We start from the raw sequence: 20,149 nt of genomic DNA on the forward strand, positions 1-20,149 counted from the left end.
GCAGGAAAAACAGTCCTTGAACACGGCTGCTAGTCCACCACCTCTACACGCTTCACGGGGTGTTGCAAGAACAGCACAGTTATCTGGACAGAGTTCCCGCAGATGAATGAGATCCAAGCTTCGTTGCCAAGTTTCAGTTAAAAACAAGAAACCAAGGGACTCCTTCGTAATCAATTCATTCAAGACAAAAGACTTGTTGCTGATAGAGCGCGCGTTGAAGAGGGCCATGCGCAACGATGACATTTCAGCAGCTCCCACATAGTGGCACACAGATTAGGTTGATCGCATCAGAAGAATGATTACGATGAGGAGGTACCTGATGGTGAGCATGATGAACTTCATCCAAGCAGGTTGCATAATATACAGAAGACAGGCAGGTAGAGGTCCATGCTGGCCAGGTTTCAGGTGATGTGTCAAACTCCCAATTAGATGAAAGAGTTCGTAGACAGCGAGGGGCTCCCCGCTTCCCAATAAAACATCTACGATACAGCCTCAGACGAACCAGGACACCCGCTCTAGATCCTCTTTTCCGCTTTTTACCTCTGGAACTTTGCAGGAGACACTCAGGTGAGCAGCAAACAAACGGAGGTGGACAACTCCCTCTGAAACTGCTCCAGCCATCACAACAGCTCATCCATGACTTGTTGATCGCCAATAATGCATCCCGATCATAAACACGGGCTGCAAGAGTGACAAAGCTATTATCCTGACAGAAAAAAGCTAAATAATTTAAAAATAATAAAAACGCATAATAAAAAATGCGCAGAGAGGTAAAGCCGGCGAAGCCACACACAGGCGCCATCTTGCCACACCCCCTAAATCTTTTTTTTAATAATGTTGTTTAAAGTAATGTTGTGTATGCTGTTCAGTGTCAGGAGGGCTGTGATCAGTCTTACATCGGGGAAACAAAACAGCCACTGGCCAAAAGGATGGCCCAGCACAGAAGATCAACATCATCAGGCCAGGACTCTGAGGTCTACACTCATCTCCAGGCCAGCGGTCACTCTTTCAGGGATGAAGATGTTCACATCCTGGACAGAGAGGAACGATGGTTTGAGAGAGGAGTAAAGGAGGCCATCTTTGTGAAAAGAAACCGTCCATCATTAAACAGGGGTGGAGGCCTCCGGGTTCAACTGTCCCCCTCTTACACTGCTGTGATTGCTAGTATCACTCAGCCCTCTGTGAACAGTAAACAGCCATCAGGTGCTAATGATACATTGTTAGGCTGATGGTCCTTCTTGAGCATGTGATCAGCTGGTTCTGGTTGTCAGCAGCAAACTGGTTGATCCACTCTGAGAAGGTGCTATTTAAGAGACTGAGCTGAATACAGCACCTCAGACTGAGGAAGTCTCTTGGATGAGAGACGAAACGTTTCTACATTTTTTGTTGTTTTGCTTTGTTTTGTTTTTTTTGAATGTCCAGAGGACCAGATTGAACTTTTTTAGACATGTTCAGTTATGCACTCAATACTTGGTCGGGAATCCTTTTGCATGAATGACTGCTTCAATGCGGCGTGGCATGGAGGCAATCAGCCTGTGGCACTGCTGAGGTGTTATGAAGGCCCAGGATGCTTCGATAGCGGCCTTAAGCTCATCCAGAGTGTTGGGTCTTGGTCTCTCAACTTTCTCTTCACAATATCCCACAGGTTATCTATGGGGTTCAGGTCAGGAGAGTTGGCAGGCCAATTGAGCACAGTAATACCATGGTCAGTAAACCATTTACCAGTGGTTTTGGCACTGTGAGCAGGTGCCAGGTCGTGCTGAAAAATGAAATCTTCATCTCCATAAAGCTTTTCAGCAGATGGAAGCATGAAGTGCTCCAAAATCTCCTGATAGCTAGCTGCATTGACCCTGCGCTTGATAAAACACAGTGGACCAACACCAGCAGCTGACATGGCACCCCAGACCATCACTGACTGTGGGTGCTTCACACTGGACTTCTGGCATTTTGGCATTTCCTTCTCCCCAGTCTTCCTCCAGACTCTGGCACCTTGATTTCCGAATGACATGCAAAATTTGCTTTCATCTGAAAAAAGTACTTGGGACCACTGAGCAACAGTCCAGTGCTGCTTCTCTGTAGCCCAGGTCAGGCGCTTCTGCCGCTGTTTCTGGTTCAAAAGTGGCTTGACCTGGGGAATGCGGCACCTGTAGCCCATATCCTGCACACGCCTGTGCACGGTGGCTCTGGATGTTTCTACTCCAGACTCAGTCCACTGCTTCCGCAGGTCCCCCAAGGTCTGGAATCGGCCCTTCTCCACAATCCTCCTCAGGGTCCGGTCACCTCTTCTCGTTGTGCAGCATTTTCTGCCACACTTTTCCCTTCCCACAGACTTCCCACTGAGGTGCCTTGATACAGCACTCTGGGAACAGCCTATTCGTTCAGCAATGTCTTTCTGTGTCTTACCCTCTTGCTTGAGGGTGTCAATGATGGCCTTCTGGACAGCAGTCAGGTCGGCAGTCTTACCCATGATTGTGGTTTTGAGTAATGAACAAGGCTGGGAGTTTTTAAAAGCCTCAGGAATCTTTTGCAGGTGTTTAGAGTTACATCGTTGATTCAGATGGTTAGGTTAATAGCTTGTTTAGAGAACCTTTTCATGATATGCTAATTTTTTGGGACAGGCATTTTGGGTTTTCATGAGCTGTATGCCATAATCATCAGTATTAAAACAATTAAAGACCTGAAATATTTCAGTTGGTGTGCAATGAATCTGAAATATATGAAAGTTTAATTTTTATCATTACATTATGGAAAATAATGACCTTCATCACAATATGCTAATTTTTTTAGAAGGACCTGTAAATGATAAACAACAAGGGTCCCAGGACAGAGTCCTGGGGAACACCTGAGGTAACAGGAACATGATGAGACATGGATGATTTTAATTGAACAAACTGAGTGTGGCCTGAAAGGTATGAATGGAACCAGTTGAGAGGTGTATTTACAATGCCAAGAGAGGAAAGTCTGTTAAGAAGCATGCTGTGTGAAATTGTGTCAAAGGCCACAGTCAGATCAAGCAGGAGTATGGATAATAAACCAGAATCCGCAGTAAGGAGAAAGTCATTGGCGATTTTAAGCAGAGCTTTTTCAGTACTGTGGAGCAGACATAAACCAGATTGAATTTGTTCATATAAATTATTGTAAGACAAATGAGCATGAAGTTGAGCAGCTACTGTTTTTTTCAAGAATTTTGGAGATGAATGAAAGATTTGAAATGGGGCGAAAATTATTGAGATTATCTATCCATCCATCCATCCATTTTCTTCCGCTTATACGGGGTCGGGTCGCAGGCAGCCTAAGTAGGGAGGCCCAGACTTCCCTCTCCCCAGCCACTTGGGCCAGCTCCTCCTGGGGAATCCCGAGGCGTTTCCAGGCCAGCCGAGAAACATAGTCCCTCCAGCGTGTCCTGGGTCTTCCTCTGGGTTTCCTCCCAGTGGGACGTGTCTAGGAGGCATTTGGCACCATCTTAGCACCAACATAACTGGTTTGTTCCACTTTGGAATAAACTGTTTGGGGTAAGAATCAGTTTTGTGTTGTGTGTTTCCTTGACTGATGAAGCCTTCTGGATGGAAGGTGAAACGTTTCAGCACAAAAAGAAACTGTCCAGATGACCTGACTGAAAATTGTTAGATTGTATACCTGGATTAGTGAACATGGACTTTTTTAGTTTTCAACCCTGTGATCACAGCACTCTTAAAAGCACGTGCACATCAGTCTGTGGCATGATTTTGTGGAATGGCTTTGACTAAGAAATTAAGCAAAGTAAAAATATTGCACAATTCAAGAGAAACTGCAAGGATTACAAAATTTGTGTAAAAAAAGAATGAGAGAACAGTGAGGCTACAAGGAGCAGAGGTCAGAAAGGTGAAGGACTTCAAAGACTTGGGGTCCACTGTCCAGGAAAATGGGGAGTGTGGTAAAGAGGTGAAGAAGAGAGTCCAGGCAGGATGGAGTGGATGGAGAAAAGTTTCAGGAGTGATTTGCAACGAAAGTGTGTCAGCAAAGGTCAAAGGAAAAGTTTATAAGACATTTGTGAGACCAGCTATGTTGTATGGTCAGGAGACAGAGACGTGGACAAAAAGACAGGACACAGAACTGGAAGTGTCAGAAATGAAGATGTTGAGGTTCTCCTTAGGAGAGACGAAGATGGAGAAGATCAGGAATGAGATCATCAGAGGTACAGCACAGGTTGAACAACTGGGAGATTAAATTAAAGAGGACACACAGAGATGGTTTGGACATGTCCAGAGGAGGGACAGTGGTGTGGAAATGTCCAGAGAAGGGACAGTGGTGTGGACATGTCCAGAGGAGGGACAGTGGTGTGGACATGTCCAGTGGTTTGGATTGATTGGCCTATTACTGATGATAGTCAAGTTGAATGTTTTTTGCTGGTTACGAGCCAATTACTGGTGCAACTCTACAAATTATGAAGATATTAAATTAGTGTTGTTACCGTAAAGCCTGGGGAACATTAAACTTGGGAGCAGTCGCTGATGAAGCAACCACATCCTCATCCTCAACTGGCGCATCATCCTCCTGGAGCTGCACAATGAGCACAAGTCAAACAGTTCAGAAATGTGCACGTTAAAAGTAGCATCAGACTTTGTTTAGGTCAAAACTGTTGATGACAGCTTCCTGAAAACCATCAGATTATTGATGTTTAGTGTAAAAATAGTAAGGTTGTAATCTCACACTGATTAAGTTTTAATACAATCAAAGAAATTAACTCACAGTTTCAAAAAGTTCCTCAAGAAGCTCATTGACTTCTTTTTCTAAAAACCAAAAACACCTCGAGTTCAGACTGAGTGCACAACAAACAAAAAGCAGCTGAAGGCTCCTCCACCCACAAACAGCCATTGACACCTACTGGTGATCTGGACGGCCCGGTCCGTCCTATAGTCTTCCAGGTCTGGTTCATCCAGATCATCCAGGAAATTGTACTCAGGGTCATCATCATCATCACCTTCATCTGAGAAAGAACAGAGCCAAAACACTGCCCGTCAGCACAGATGCTTCCTGATGGGTAAGACACTTGGTGTTTGTGCAGAAGCATCCTTCTGCTGGCTTCCTTAGATACAAAACTTTTCGTTTTTCAAGTATGTGAATGAGATGACTTCTGTTGGGACTTGGTGCTATATAAATAAACTGAATATAACTGATGGTTAAGACACTTCCAGTCAGCATCATGTGACATCTACAGCTCAAAAGAGATATGACGTGATCTAAACATGATCACATCTGGTTTTGATCTCCAGTTGAAAAATATAAAAATACTCATCTCTCCTCCCCCCACCACATTCTGCACTTCCTGACTCAATGACTTTGTACTTTCAAGGCACATAATTGATGCCTCAACTAAGGATGGGCCCAATCCAGTATCAGGTTTCGATACCAACATAATTCACGTATCAGAAATTTCTGGTCCATGAGCCATGTCTGTACTTTAATGCTACCTTCTCAATAACAGGCGATTTCACCGCCTACTCTGACGGACAATTTATTTTCTCTTTGGAACCAATCGACACACTCGTGTGAAAGTCACATGACCAATTTCAGTCGCTCTAGTGGGAAAGGTACAGCCTCTATGAGACTACATTTTAATATTCTTCATAACTTAACACAGACTTTCTCACTGGTACATCTTCATCTTTAAATCACTTCTTGGTCTGCTGCCTTCATACATCTCCTCCTACATGTCTCTGTGTGAGTGCAGCTACAGCGTGCGCTCTCAGGACATTATTACCTGCTTCTGTTCCTCTTGGGAACAGAACAATGTGAATATTGGAGACTCACCTGCAACACATGAGTTGTATCTGCTGCAGCTCCATCCTCCTCCTCGTGACTCCCACATGTTTACTTTAATCTCAGTGGTTCTCCCGTGTCATGTCGTCACTTTTCAAAGCTGCATGTTGCTCAGTTTTTATTTTTGTGAAGCATCAAGAGCTCCCACACTTTGGAGGACTTGGGTCGAACAGTTTTCTCCTCGTTGGTCATTTGTAAAATTTACTTATTTTCCTTTGAAAACAGCCTCTGCTCTGCTTCCACCTCCCCCCTCGCTCTGTTCAACTCCCACTGCAGTTTTTCTTTTTTTTTTCAAACTTTATTCAGTCAGTCATTATTGACAATGAACTGCCCATGAATAAAATGGCTCTGCAGCGCCGTGAGAGACGATTAATCGCGCGACAACGAATCAATAATGAAATTCGTTGCAAACACTTTTAATCATCAATTTTTATCGATTTTATCGATTTTTATTGATTTTTATTGATTTTATCGATTTGTTGTTGCAGCCCTATAACCAGTCAGCTGAAGCTGCGAGCTATAGGTCAAACTGAACAAGAAGCAGCCTTTCATACATCTCCTCCTACATGTCTCTGCGTGAGTGCAGCTACAGCGTGCACTCTCAGGACATCATTACCTGCAGTGTTCCCTCAGTGAGGACTGAACTAGACAAAAGGACCTTCTCCTACTCCGCTCCTGTTTCCTGGAACATCTTGTAAAAAGATCTGAAGCTCTCGACCTTTGACCTCTCTAAGTGGCTTTAAGAATCTGTTGGACTCCTGGCAGGGATCAATGTAGACATGTTCCTGTTTTTAGTTTTCTACATTAGCCTTATAATCTAGCTGTTTTTTGTTACTTTTTTTGCCATCTTATTTGGAAAAAAATTAAATAAAATCTGTATGCCTTTTTGTGTCTGTCTATTGTTGTTGCTGTTGTCCATTGTTGTCATCTTTCTTTGTTGAAATCAGGTCTCTCTTGTAAATGAGTCCTCGAGGCTCAATGGGATTTACTTGTCTAAATAAAGGTTGAATGAATTTGTTCTCAACTGCAACATATTCTCAAAGCTTAATTTGACAGGAATGCTGTCAGCCTCTGACCTTCAGGGGCTGGCACCATGAGGCCCTGGAGCCACGTTGTCCATTGACGGTCCTCTTCCTGCTGAGTGGAGATTTGTTCGTACATGTCAGATGTGATGTCAGGGGCCAGAAGCTCTGCCTCTAGCTGACCTAAAGGAACGTTAATTAAAGGATGTTTGGAGCGTGTCCGAAATGCCAAACAGCTGGATCCTGCATCCCTGCCACCACCATCATCATCATCAGCTTTTTTGTCCAGAGTCTGGGAGACAAACAGGTGAAAGTAACAGATGAAGCAGAGAGGGAGAATGTTCAGAAATAGACAGGTCAGACAGACAAAGAGAAACAGGTGAGACATTTACACGTTACCGTTACCTGGTCATATAAGTAGGTGGAGCTATTATTAAGCTCCTCCTCCACGGCATTCAGTCTTTCTAAGAAGGAACACTGAGATGGAGATGAGCATGTGGAGACCATCTGTTCCTTTTGGTGATCTAAAACACTCTAAAAGACAAGTCAGAAATGAGGGGTCAGAGGTCAAGTCTCCTGCAGGGTTCAGAGGTCAGGTTACCTTTAAAGATCCTTGGGTCAACTTGTCTGGAGGTTCAGGTGGCGATCCCATGTGATCCCTGGGAGGTGAGTCACTGTCATTGTCACTGAGGAACATCTGAACACAAAACATCAGCTGTTCAGAACCAGGATTTTTTTAGACAACTATGATCCAGTGCTTGAAGCTAGTTAGTATTTTACATTGCTTTATAATGTAGCTGTTTCTTTAGATTCATTTTATTAATATAATTTCTTTTTTTTTAAATTACAAAAAGGTTTGTAAGCTCAATCATCCAGGTTAAAAAAAAAGGTTAAATCATGTCATCTGGACCAGTTTCTTTAAGTGAGATACATTTTATCCCCCATCTGGAGGACTTCCTCATTAAACAATCATTGACAACAATCATGATTTAACAACCATAAAGTTTTCTAAAATAGCTGTGTCGAGTTCAGGTACTTGTTGTGTTCAGGGCTGCAGAACAACCAGACCAAACTAAATCAGTGGCTACAACAACAGAGTTTGAACATGGACATAAAACAAAAAGAGTTCCTGTGAAAAGAGGTATAGTTTCATCTCCTGCCTACAGATGAGGAATTAAGAAGAACGTGGCTGAAACGTTTGAACTTGAAGAGACCACCCAAAACTCTGTATGTGAGCTCATTTCACTTTGTTGACAAACGGCCGACGGAGGAAAACCTGCGTCCTACTTTGTGTCTGGACTACAATAAACCACTGGAGAAGAGACGCCGGATACTCAGAGAGATTGAAAACCGTGACGAGAACATCAGGTATGATTTCAGGTGTATGGAGGACACATCTTTATAATATTTGTTCATCTTCAGTTTTATGATTTTCTCTGCAATGAACCCAAGCTCAGTCATGGAGGACTTTAAGGCTTTGGCTGGAATCTGTGTGTGATTTAAAGTGAATAAGTCAAGTCAAAGTTTATTTATATAGCACATTTACAACAACCTCAACTGCACAAAGTGCTTCACAAAATTACAACATCATGGATAAAAATATTTATTTATTATTGTAATTTTATTTAGTTATTGTACTCTATTAATCCCTAGAGGGGAAATTAATTCATCCATCCATCCATTTTCTTCCGCTTATCCGGGGTCGGGTCGCGGGGTTAGCAGCCTAAGTAGGGAGGTCCAGTCTTCCCTCTCCCCAGCCACTTGGTCCAGCTCTTCCGGGGGAATCCCGATACATTCCCAGACCAGCCGAGAAACATAGTCCCTCCAGCATGTCCTGGGTCTTCCTCTGGGCCTCCTCCCGGTGTGACGTGTCCGGAACACCTCACCAGGGAGGCGTCCAGGAGGCATCCTAAACAGATGCCCAAGCCACCTCAACTGGCTCCTCTCGACGTGGAGAAGCAGTGGCTCTACTCTGAGTCTCTCCCGGATGATCGAGCTTCTCACCCCGTCTCTAAGGGAGAGCCCAGACACCCTGCGGAGAAAACTCATTTCGGCCGCATTTATCCGAGATCTTGTTCTTTCGGTCACAACCCAAAGCTCGTGACCATGGATGAGGGTAGGAACGTAGATCGATAGGTAAATTGAGAGCTTCAACGTTTGACTCAGCTCTCTCTTCACCACGACAGACCTGTACAGCGCCCGCTTCACTGCAGACGCTGCACCTATCCGTCTATCGATCTCACGCTCCATTTTTCCCTCATTCGTGAACAAGACCCCAAGATACTTGAACTCCTCCACTTGGGGTAGGACCTCTTCCCTTACCCGGAGAGGGCACTCTACCCTTTTCCGGCTCAAGACCATGGCCTCGGATTTGGAGGAACTGATCTTCATCCCGGCCGCGTCGCATTCGGCTGCGAACCGCTCCAGTGAAAGCTGTAGATCACGATCTGATGAAGCCAATAAGACCACATCATCTGCAAAAAGCAGAGACGCAATCCTAAGGCCACCAAAACGGATCCCCTCAACACCTTGGCTGCGCCTAGAAATTCTGTCCATAAAAGTTATGAACAGAATCGGTGACAAAGGGCAACCTTGGCGGAGTCCAACTCTCACCGGGAACAAGCCCGACTTACTGCCAGCGATGCGGACCAGGCTCTGACACGGGTCATACAGGGACCTAACAGCCCGTATCAAAGGGCCCGGTACCCCATACTCCCATAGTACCCCCCACAGGGCCCCCCGAGGGACGCGGTCGAACGCCTTCTCCAAGTCCACAAAGCACATGTAGACTGGTTGGGTAAACTCCCACGCACCCTCCAGGACCCTGCTGAGAGTGTAGAGCTGGTCCAGTGTTCCACGGCCAGGACGAAAACCGCATGGCTCCTCCTGAATCCGAGGTTCGACTATCCAACGGACCCTCCTCTCCAGAAGTTCATGCTCAATAATCAATAATAATGGTTCATGAATTTAGCACGTCTAGACTGCACTATCGCAATGGTTTATTGTCTGGGTGTCCAAATACTTCTTGAAAAAGTCTTCAGTTAATTTTAAATGCTGCTGCCAGAGTCTTAACTAGAGAGATCATAACTGACTGGATTCAACTGGACTGAATGTGCAGCCTGAACAGCACCATGACTCAACTCCAGCTGTGTCATGGTGCTGTATAAAGTGAACACCTCCCAGCTGCTGTAAGCATTCACTCACCTCCTCAGCCGTGTCCTCATCATCATAATCAGGACAATACTCTTCATCAGACGAGTCTTCATCCTCTTCAAGATGGATGTCAACAAACTGAGGCAGCTGCAGGAGTGAACAGACAGTCAGAGAGAAACAGACAGCTATAAAACAGACAGACAGGTGAGTTACCTTCATTGTGTCCACTGGTGACAAACTCCACTTCAGGGGCTACAACAAAACAAAAAACAGGGTCAACATGCTGGTTCTGATTAACACAATGACTGTAGAAGACGAGGTCCACTTCACCTGTCCCAGCTGAACAGCCTGTTTCACTCTGGACCGGGTCATCTTTGGCTCCTGGAGTAAAAGACCGAAACTTTAAGCACCAGTCAGGACAACAGATTAGTCATGACCTGGTTTAAATACTGCTGGTGGTGCATGAGCAGTCCCACACTGACTGTACCGTAATTTCCGGACTACAAAGCACACCTGTGTACAAGCCGCACATAATAAATATAAGATAAATCATGATTTTGTACATAAATAAGACGCACCGGCTGTTAAGCTGCAGGTATTCACTGTACAGTGAATGTAAGTGCCCAGCTTTGTCTGTGCTTTGGCACAGTGTCAGGAAGCTGCCATGAAACGACAGGAAGTCTCAAAATAAAATTTATAAAAGTAAATTTTTAAAAATATTAAAAAATTACATAAATATGAGGCTCCTGCGAACCGCAGGGTACAAAGTGTGAGAAAAAAGTAGCGGCTTATACACGGACAATTACGGTACATCTGTAACCCAAGTCATGACATGGACACACACAATCTTGAGTCCACACACACTCAATTAAATTTTTTTCAATTCAGTTTAATTATATAGCACCAAATCACAACAAAGTTGTCTCAGTGCACTTTACAGAAACATTCACATACATAAAAGCCAATTAGTAAAGTTCTCTATCTAAGGAGATAGAGTCAGAAACAAGACTTGCAAACTCACTGAAACAAATACACAAACAATAAAGACCCACACACTCACTGGCATACTCAATGGCGTGACTGACTCACTAACAGGCTCAAACTCACAAACTCACAGAATCACTGATTCAGAGTCACAAACACACACTCAATGACAGACTCACAGTGACTGACAGAGATTCACAGACACACTGACACAAATGCCCCTTTTCCACTGTCACAGCGCGGGTCGGATATTTCCGGCTTGACCCGTGTTTGAGGACTTTTCCATGGTTCTTGGGACCGGCTCACCTCCCAGAATTCTGGCCCGGCTTTTCAAGGGGTCCAAACGAGCCAAGCCGTGACATCAGAAACACTGTCGGTCACTGATTGGTCGGGGGAGGAGTCTGTGGAGTCTTTCCAAACAACCCGATCTGACATTTTTCTCTACCGTCTGCCATTAGTGATAACTCGAGAAGCATATCATTTAGTATTTTGAAGCTATACAAAAACAATAACATCAAATATAATAATAATAACAAAACAATAATATCAAAGCCGTGGTCAAATGCAGAAGTGCAGGTGTTGTTGTGCTTGGTGGCTGACGAAAAAAGTCAAAGCGAGCTAGATGGAGGATTGGAGGGTGGTTTGGACACGGCCACTGCTCTACTTGAACCATTTATAGAAGATGGTGAGTGTTTTCTAACTTTAAACATATTTTAAGTTACTCATCCCATCGGTTCTGAACATATTTTTAACTAACAAAAGAGGCTGACGCCATAATAGTACAACGTCGGTGCTACGATGCTAAGCTAATTTGCATAAATGCTAACTGTCCTCCGGTCCCGTTTCTCACTGTATTTTATCCAGAACGTATTTCAGCGCGTGACGGTTCGTCTCTAAACTCCACATTAAACCCTCCAAGCCTCCTGGCTTCTTCTCCTGCTCCATCAGAGGAGTCTGCACCTGACAGAGCTCCATCACAGCCCAGCTGCACCTCACAGAGCAGCACAACGCTGCAGCTTCTGTGCTCGGTAAGAACAGATGCAACATGTTCCACATCACTTTATTCGTGCCAATAAGAACTTGATTTATTTTATTTTTAAAGAAAAAAAATAAAATGTTGAATAAATACTGAAAACGCACGACATGTTGAACATGTGGTTGGATGAAATTATGTACACAGGGTCCCAGTTACAGACAAAAATAAAATGTAAAAGAAAAACAGTAACAAGATCTAAGATATGAATTAAGAAAAATATCAACTAAAAACATCTACTAATAATACACTAAGCACTAATAGCAGTAAACAATCAAAACAATATGTCAAACAGGAACAAGAACTTGAGTTTGTGCAGCCTCATGAATATCTAACCAGGATAATCACATCATGTTGCTGCTGATCAGTTGCATGTTGCTGCTGATCGTTTCATGTTGCTGCTGATCTGTTTCATGCTGCTGCTGATCTGTTTCATGTTGCTGTGTTCATTCGTGCTCATCTGTTCACACAGACTCATGTCCGTGCTGCTGTTCAACGTGTTGTGTTTAATGTTTTTATGCTATTAGAGCTTATCATATTTTTAGTTGATGTTTTTCTTAGTTCATATCTTAGATCTTATTACTGTTTTTATTTTATATTTTATTGTTGGGTGTAACTGGGACCCTGTGAACATAATTTTGATCCACCACATGTACCACATGTGGTGCGAATGACAATAAATATCTGACTCTCTATAATACTTTCTGATTACTTTCTGAATACTTTCTGATTCATATATCCATTATTATCATTTTCATTAATTTTAAATCAATTTATTTTTCATTTTCTTATTTGATCAGTTTCTTATTATTAATATATCTATTAGAGCTGTTAGCTGCACCTTTCTTTGTTTCATGCATTTATTCAAAAACAGTATGTAGCTTGAATTAACCACCTGTTTCTTCTCTCTAGTGAAGAGAAAGAGAAAAGAGTCCAGAAAAGAAAAGTCTTATTTCATCACTGAATGAACATGAAGAACTGAAGCGGACACAGCAGGAACAACACTTGTGTCTTCTTCTGGATGAAGCCCGTGAGACAAGGGACACACAGATACACAATCATAGGAGGCCGAGATGGTGTAGAGGCAGGGCAGCCGGCTTGGGACCCAAAAGTCCCAGGTTCGATCCCCAGTCACTGCACATCACGTGGCGTCTCTGGGCAGCACGTCTCATCCCCAAAATGTCCCCCGGGCGCTTTCAATAGCTGCCCACTGCACCACCTGGTGGTGGATGGGTTAAATGCAGAGACTAATTTCGCCATTGTATGGAAACATACAGTGCTGACATTGTGATGACATCATTATTATTATTATTACTAGTTGGACGCAGTGATTTTTATTTTTCTACATTTTTCACTTCTTCCTTTTCCTATTAAACAATTTTTTTCTTAAGTAGTGTCCTTGAACATTAAATTTCCTAAACAAATTTTACAATGTTAAGTTCATAAAGTGTTTGTTTAAATTCGTACTGGAAGTTGAGAAGAATTTCCAGTTGCATTTGATCTTTAATGGATCCTAAGAAAAGATTACCAGAATCTGCTCAGCTGTTATTATGTTATAAATGTTTTGTTCTAGGATGAAGTGACACAAAAACAGTCAAAAATTCAGAAAGGACAGTTATCAGTTATCGGTTATCATTGATCAGTTATCAGTTATCGGTCGTACAACTGTGGCCTGAGAGATTCAGCTGAAAGTCCTGGTGCACCTTTTATTTGAACCTGCAGAGATTTGAACAGCTGATCTGAAGCAAACAGGCAGGAGTTCACCTGAACTGACCCCTCCTGCTGTTTGATGGTCTCCTCCTTCGCCATCCATCCATCCATCCATCCATCCATCCATCCATCCATCATCCATCCAAACAGAATCACTGAATGACTGATTCTGAACCACAGACACACTCAATGACAGACCCACAAACAGTGACTCAGACTCACAGACACACTGACACAAACTTAAGACTCACTAACACACTCAGACTCACAAACAGGGGCAGGTCCTTAGTGTCTTGGATGGCTGCTTTCATCATGGCTACCACATGTTCGTGCGTTATGACCTCCTGAAACACAACAACGTGTTACCATGTGTAAGTGACGCTGTACCAGAATACATGAACAGGAGTCCTCTGCTCACATGTAAGATGGCGCGCACGTTGCTGGATGTCAGGTTGTGCTGTTTGGACTTTCTATCCAGATCAATGTCCAGCCGTCCCAGGTCATCATCACTGCCCTCGCTGCGCTCCATAGCGACCCCACAACCTGAGCATCACAAAGAAAACACACCAGGTATTATTGTGTGGCTCGGCCTTCTGTGGGTGTGCACCTGCCTGTTGCTGTGTGAAAACACACCTGAGCCAGGTGTGCTGTCCTCAGAGAAACTTGTAGTCCTTGCTGGTTGCTGGTCTCCATGTGTCTTCAAAGGTTTGTCTTGTGCACGATGAAGGCTGTGCTCAGCTGGATGCCGCCATGCTGGCTGGAACATGTCAGGAGGACACATGGGTGTGTTAAATATGAACATACACACACACATTCTTCAGAGGCCAGTGCTGCCAAGAGCCTATCAGCAAACAGGATCACATCAACCAATGGCAGTGATCCATAAATACCGTACGTGTTGTGCGCTGACCAACTGATAAGTTCAAATGTTTTCTAAAACATTTACACAGATTCACTTAAAATAAAACGTAGATATGAAATTAACATTTTGCAACAATTTTCATTATCCATCTGCATCTAATTCAGCAGTTTAACATTTTCACACAATTTCATTCAAAGTCAGTGTTTCCTTGACCATTTTCCAATGAGGGCGCCCAGCCGTCACCAGAACTGAGAGGCCCACCTACCAAACCGCCTGCCCAGCTCCGCCTCCGAACAGGGAGCGGAGAGTAGAAGCTCGGCTCAGACAGTAAACCGAGCACAAAACAAACATACTTCTCTGCTATATGTACTGTATATACATTAGGGCTGCGTACTGAACTTCAGTTCTTTTATGGTACCGCCCAAACTGCTTCGGACGGTGTATGGATCAAAATATGCCTCTTCTTTCGGAGTAAAGTTTTGGTGATTGGCTGTAAAGTTACACTGGTTTCAACCACATGTAAAGTTACAGCCATTGCCAGTGCTGCAACGCAGGAAAAACACAGACGTGGTTACACCCACAGACGGGGTTCACGTGGTTTCTAAGGCAAGCCTTAACATGCAATGCCTGACCATGCATGGAATTTAAGAGCGTAAAGTTGCTCCATGTTTGACTGGAAGAAGAGGATCACAGCCAGATCTCAGCATTCAAGTCAACCTACATGGGTATTAGAGCCTGAATGGTCTGATTCACAATCTCCACGACCAGACTCCGCTTCGCACCGAGTACAGAGCTGTCTGCAATTTCAGCTGGTAAGTTTACATTTTTTAACTTTAGGGGTGGGTGATATGGCTCAAATATAATATTGTGATATTTCAGAGAATTCTGACGACAATGATAAATTTCGTGATATAAAAAACAAAAATCAGTTATTCATTTAACAAAATTAACTTAACATCTTGCTTTGCAGTATTATATAAAAACTTAATAAAACAAGGGTTAATTTTACTGAAATTACTTTAATAAAGTATTCAGTCTCAAAATATAAAAATAAATAAAAATGATCCTTCGGTTATTTAGATCAAAAAAGTCTGCACAAAATATAGATCAATAAATCCACCACAAAAATTAAAGTGCAGGTGAAGTTTCCCAAAATAACTGAATAAAATGAATCTTAAGATCTGTTGATCATAAATGTAGCATACAAAAAATATATGTTTCTTTGAATGAGCTGTAACTTCCAGAACTTGTAACAAGGTGATCATCTGACCATGAAGCTTGTGGTGCTTCAGCTTCCTCTGTTCCTGCAGGAATGATTCATTTCTCTGATGCTCTGTCTCTGATCACCTGACTCCGTTTTTGGTCCATAGACTGTGGAACTAAAGCCCCCAGTATATGGACGTACTACTGCCGCGTACGTCCATACGCAGAGGTATGCAGGGCATGTCCGTGCAAAGCTTAAAGCTTTATGACCGCATACGCGTACGCGGTATATACAATAAACTGCTCAGCGACAAACTGTTTTGTATGCGACACCAATGTATTAAATTCCCCTTCTTCATCCCTGATCTGGCCTTTTATTTGTTTTTTTTGCCAAGAGGTAGTGATCTCTTCCTCCTCCGTTGATGCCATGACTGAAATGTTGAGAAATGGAGGAATTTGTCATGAGCAAATTAAACTCAGGTCCAGCGTGGCTGCGGGAGGGTCTGGAGATTTCCTGGTGGGCTGGTCTGATGTGTGGGCTGTAGAGCCAGCGCTCTCTGTTTTATTATTTTTTTTTTTAGATCTTTTTATTAACAACATATAAACACAGAACAACGATGCGTGAGGCTGCCAGCGCTCGCTTTTTTTCTTTTTTCCGACCTGTCAATCAATACAGTAGGCGTGTCAGCAAATGACCAATCGGCGACCTCAATTTGTCCCGAAGGTAAACGCCCTCGTCTGTGAAGCTGCTCTGAGCATGCATCAGGATCACTCAGCCCTCTGTGAGTAGTAAACAGCCATCAGGTGCTAATGATCCATTGTTAGGCTGATGGTCCTTCTTGAGCATGTGATCAGCTGGTTCTGGTTGTCAGCAGCAAAACTGGTTGATCCACTCTGAGAAGGTGCTATTTAAGAGACTGAGCTGAATACAGCTCCTCAGACTGAGGAAGTCTCTTGGATGAGAGACGAAACGTTTCTACATTTTTTTGTTGATTTGTTTGTTTTGTTTGTTTTTGAATGTCCAGAGGACCAGATTTAACTTTTTTAGAATTTTCTACCTGGATTATTGAGCATGCATCAGGATATTTTGAACCACTTTGGCCAGGATTGCCTCAAACTAGTTAGAGAGTTTGAGAAAACAGCAAGGAAGAGGGCAGACTACAGGAACCATTTGCGATTCAACCTCAGATGTCGACAAAGTGGCATCATTCCCAAGAGCCTGGAACTAAAATCTTCGGTCAGCGGGCACTGGGCAAGCAAGATCCTTCAGAAGGCACAGACCCAGCTGCTGAATGAACGGGTGAGACAGACCAATTTTACTATTGAGGCCTTGAAGGCCAAAGAAGAGCACATTAAACAGAAACTAACAACGTGTCTAGATCAGACCACACTTCAGCAAGTGTTGGACTGTACAGATCAGGCACGCTTAGCACAGCATGTCAAGTCCAAGACTCGACAACAAAATAAGTTTAACTTACTAATAACTCATCAACACCATCACTATTCCAATAACAACACATTCAGTGTAGGACAACACTCCAGTAGTCAATTACATGCCAGGGAGACAGAAAAGTGGGTGAAGAATTTATCTGACAGACAGCTCACCCAGCCGGAGACAGAGATTCTTGCCAGGGGACTGAACTTTGCGGTTGCACCAAGAAGAATTCCTCTGGTGGAGATGATCACAGCTACTGAGTCAGCCATCCGCAACAACAAAATTAAAGAGGCTGAAGCAGAACAGCTCAGAATCAAAGTTTCATCCTGCCTCAGCAATGCCAAACCACCACCTTCCAACATCAGTAGAGAGGAGAGGGATGCACTCACCACTCTTAGCAAGGACAAAAACATCATCATTCTCCCAGCAGACAAAGGAAGGTGCACAGTGATTTTGAACCAGAAAGACTATCATGAGAAAGTTATAACACTCCTTAGTGACTTAAACACTTATGAACCTCTGAAAAGAGATCCAGGAAGTGGTTACAAGAAGAAGTTAATAGATTGCCTGAAAATTTTGGAACAGGACAAGGTTATTGACCGTTTTCTGTACCACAGACTGTACCCAGGGGAGGCCACACCTAGTCTGTATGGTTTACCTAAAATCCACAAACAAGGTGTACCTTTAAGACCAATTGTTAGCAAGATTAACTCTGTGACTTACAATGTTTCCAAATATCTGGTGTCTGTACTCATCCCTTTAGTTGGCAGCTCAGAACACCACATACAGAACACCATGGACTTTGTGGACAAGGTGAGGGATGTCATCATGGAGACTGATGAAACAATGGTCTCTTTTGATGTCACATCACTCTTTACGTGCATTCCTGTTGATGATGCAGTAGAGGTGGTCAGTTTAAGATTAAAATCAGACACCACTCTGAGCAGCAGGACCACGCTTTCCACAGAACAACTGTGTCAACTCTTGAAACTGTGCCTGCAGTCAACCTACTTCACATATGGGGAGCAATATTATAGGCAGAAACATGGGTGTGCTATGGGGTCTCCAGCTTCTCCTATTGTTGCCAACCTGTACATGGAGGAGGTAGAAAAGAGAGCCTTGACGTCCTTTTCAGGGACACCACCAAGTCATTGGTTCAGGTATGTTGACGACACCTGGGTTAAAATCAAATCTCGGGAAGTCCAACATTTTACTGACCACATCATTCAACCTTTATTTCTACAGGTAAATCCCATTGAGCCTCGAGGACTCATTTACAAGAGAGACCTGATTTTAACAAAGAAAGATGACAACAATGGACAACAATAAACAATTATAAAGTCATAATACAGGTGGTGGTTTTTTTTTTTTTTTTTTTACAAATAGGATGGCTAAAAGGAAAAGGTAACAAAAAAACAGCTAGATTCTAAGACAAATGTATAAAACTAAAAACAGGAACATGTCTGCATTGGTCCCTGCCAGGAGTCCAACAGATTCTTAAAGCCACTTAGAGAGGTCAAAGGTCGAGAGCTTCAGGTCTTTTTGTAAGATATTCCAGGAAACAGGAGCGGAGTAGGAGAAGGTCCTTTTGTCTAGTTCAGTCCTCACGGAGGGAACACTGCAGGTAATGACTCTGTGACTCACCTCAACTCTGTGGATAAATACATCAAGTTCACACGAGAAGATGAAAAAAAAAAGGCAAGTTGGCTTTCTTGGACTGTGAGGTCTCAGTCTCTGATAGAGGACATTTGTAGGGCTGCAACAACGAATCGATAAAATCGATAAAAATCGATGATTAAAAGCGTTGGCAACGAATTTCATTATCGATTCGTTGTGTCGCGCGATTATGCATCTTTCACGGCGCTGCGGAGCCGTTTCCTTTTGTTCACGGGCAGTTCATTGTCAATGCTGACTGACTGAATAAAGTTTGAAAAAAAAAACTGCAGCGCGAGTTGAACAGAGCGAGGGGGAAACAAAGCAGAGGTTGTTTTCAAAGGAAATTAAGGAAATTTTACAAATGACCAACGCAGTGAAAACTGTTCAACCCAAGTCCTCCAAAGAGTGGGAGAACTTCACAAAGATAAAAAACAAGAAGCATGACGCTTTGAAAATCTTCGACACGAGAGAACAACGGAGATAAAACGTAAACATGTGGGAGTCACGAGGAGGAGGAAGGAGCTGCAGCTGATACAACTCTTCATGTGTTGCAGGTGAGTCTCTACAATTTAACACATTGTTCTGTTTCAAGAGAGAAAACGTAACGTCAGTCTGTCTGGTAGATGAAGCTGTTTGTTTGTTTGTTTGCTGATTAATGACGGTGATACAGAACGTGTGTGTTACCTTTTATTTAATTTAATTGGTACAAGCAGTGTTTAAATGGGATTTATAAATAAATCTAACACAAAGATAATAATTTAATGATTAAGCTTCAACTTTTAATTTGCTGGCAAAGTCTGAAGACACTGCAGGTATGGCAGGATGAATTGCATTTAAATAGGAATTAAAGTAATTTATTACATCTACTCAAATATGTGTAATTAAGTATTTTATATGTGTGTGTGTTTAATTGCTCTTTTAGATACTTTTACCTGAACCTAACACTGTAAGTGAAACAAGTCATTTCTTGAGTTGCTGTAAATTATGATATAAAACATATTTACTCTCTCATTCCAGAAAACAACAACAACAACAACAACAACAACAACAACAACAACAACAACAACAACAACAACAACAACATCCTTCATGATGGACAGACATCATGGACACCACAGCAGCAGCTGTCTTCACTGAAACATCCTGAACATGATCGTCACTGACATGAGGCCTCTGTCGATGGTTGAAGACGAACGCTTCACTACAATAATCCACACTTTTAATCCAGGTTACAATAATCCACACTTTTAATCCAGGTTACAATGATCCACACTTTTAATCCAGGTTACAAT

The 20,149-nt window shown here is 42.9% G+C and overlaps 1 protein-coding gene across 1 annotated transcript in view; it reads right to left on the reverse strand.

Moving 5' to 3' along the window:
• Positions 1-20,149, reverse strand: part of LOC119409585 (GON-4-like protein) — a 137,543-nt gene that overhangs the window by 101,579 nt on the left and 15,815 nt on the right. Inside the window, exons 2-13 of the mRNA XM_037676486.1 lie at positions 14,335-14,458; positions 14,120-14,244; positions 13,971-14,045; positions 10,305-10,355; positions 10,188-10,226; positions 10,026-10,121; positions 7,423-7,518; positions 7,227-7,355; positions 6,876-7,113; positions 4,865-4,966; positions 4,729-4,769; positions 4,451-4,539 (exon numbers count right to left, since the gene is read on the reverse strand). Of these exons, the coding sequence (XP_037532414.1) occupies positions 4,451-4,539; positions 4,729-4,769; positions 4,865-4,966; positions 6,876-7,113; positions 7,227-7,355; positions 7,423-7,518; positions 10,026-10,121; positions 10,188-10,226; positions 10,305-10,355; positions 13,971-14,045; positions 14,120-14,244; positions 14,335-14,458 (1,205 nt within the window). The remainder of the gene's footprint in view (positions 1-4,450; positions 4,540-4,728; positions 4,770-4,864; positions 4,967-6,875; positions 7,114-7,226; positions 7,356-7,422; positions 7,519-10,025; positions 10,122-10,187; positions 10,227-10,304; positions 10,356-13,970; positions 14,046-14,119; positions 14,245-14,334; positions 14,459-20,149) is intronic.

This window comes from Nematolebias whitei, chromosome 5 (assembly GCF_014905685.2).
Source record: "Nematolebias whitei isolate Nwh7 chromosome 5, NemWhi1, whole genome shotgun sequence".
NCBI classification, from domain to species: domain Eukaryota; kingdom Metazoa; phylum Chordata; class Actinopteri; order Cyprinodontiformes; family Rivulidae; genus Nematolebias; species Nematolebias whitei.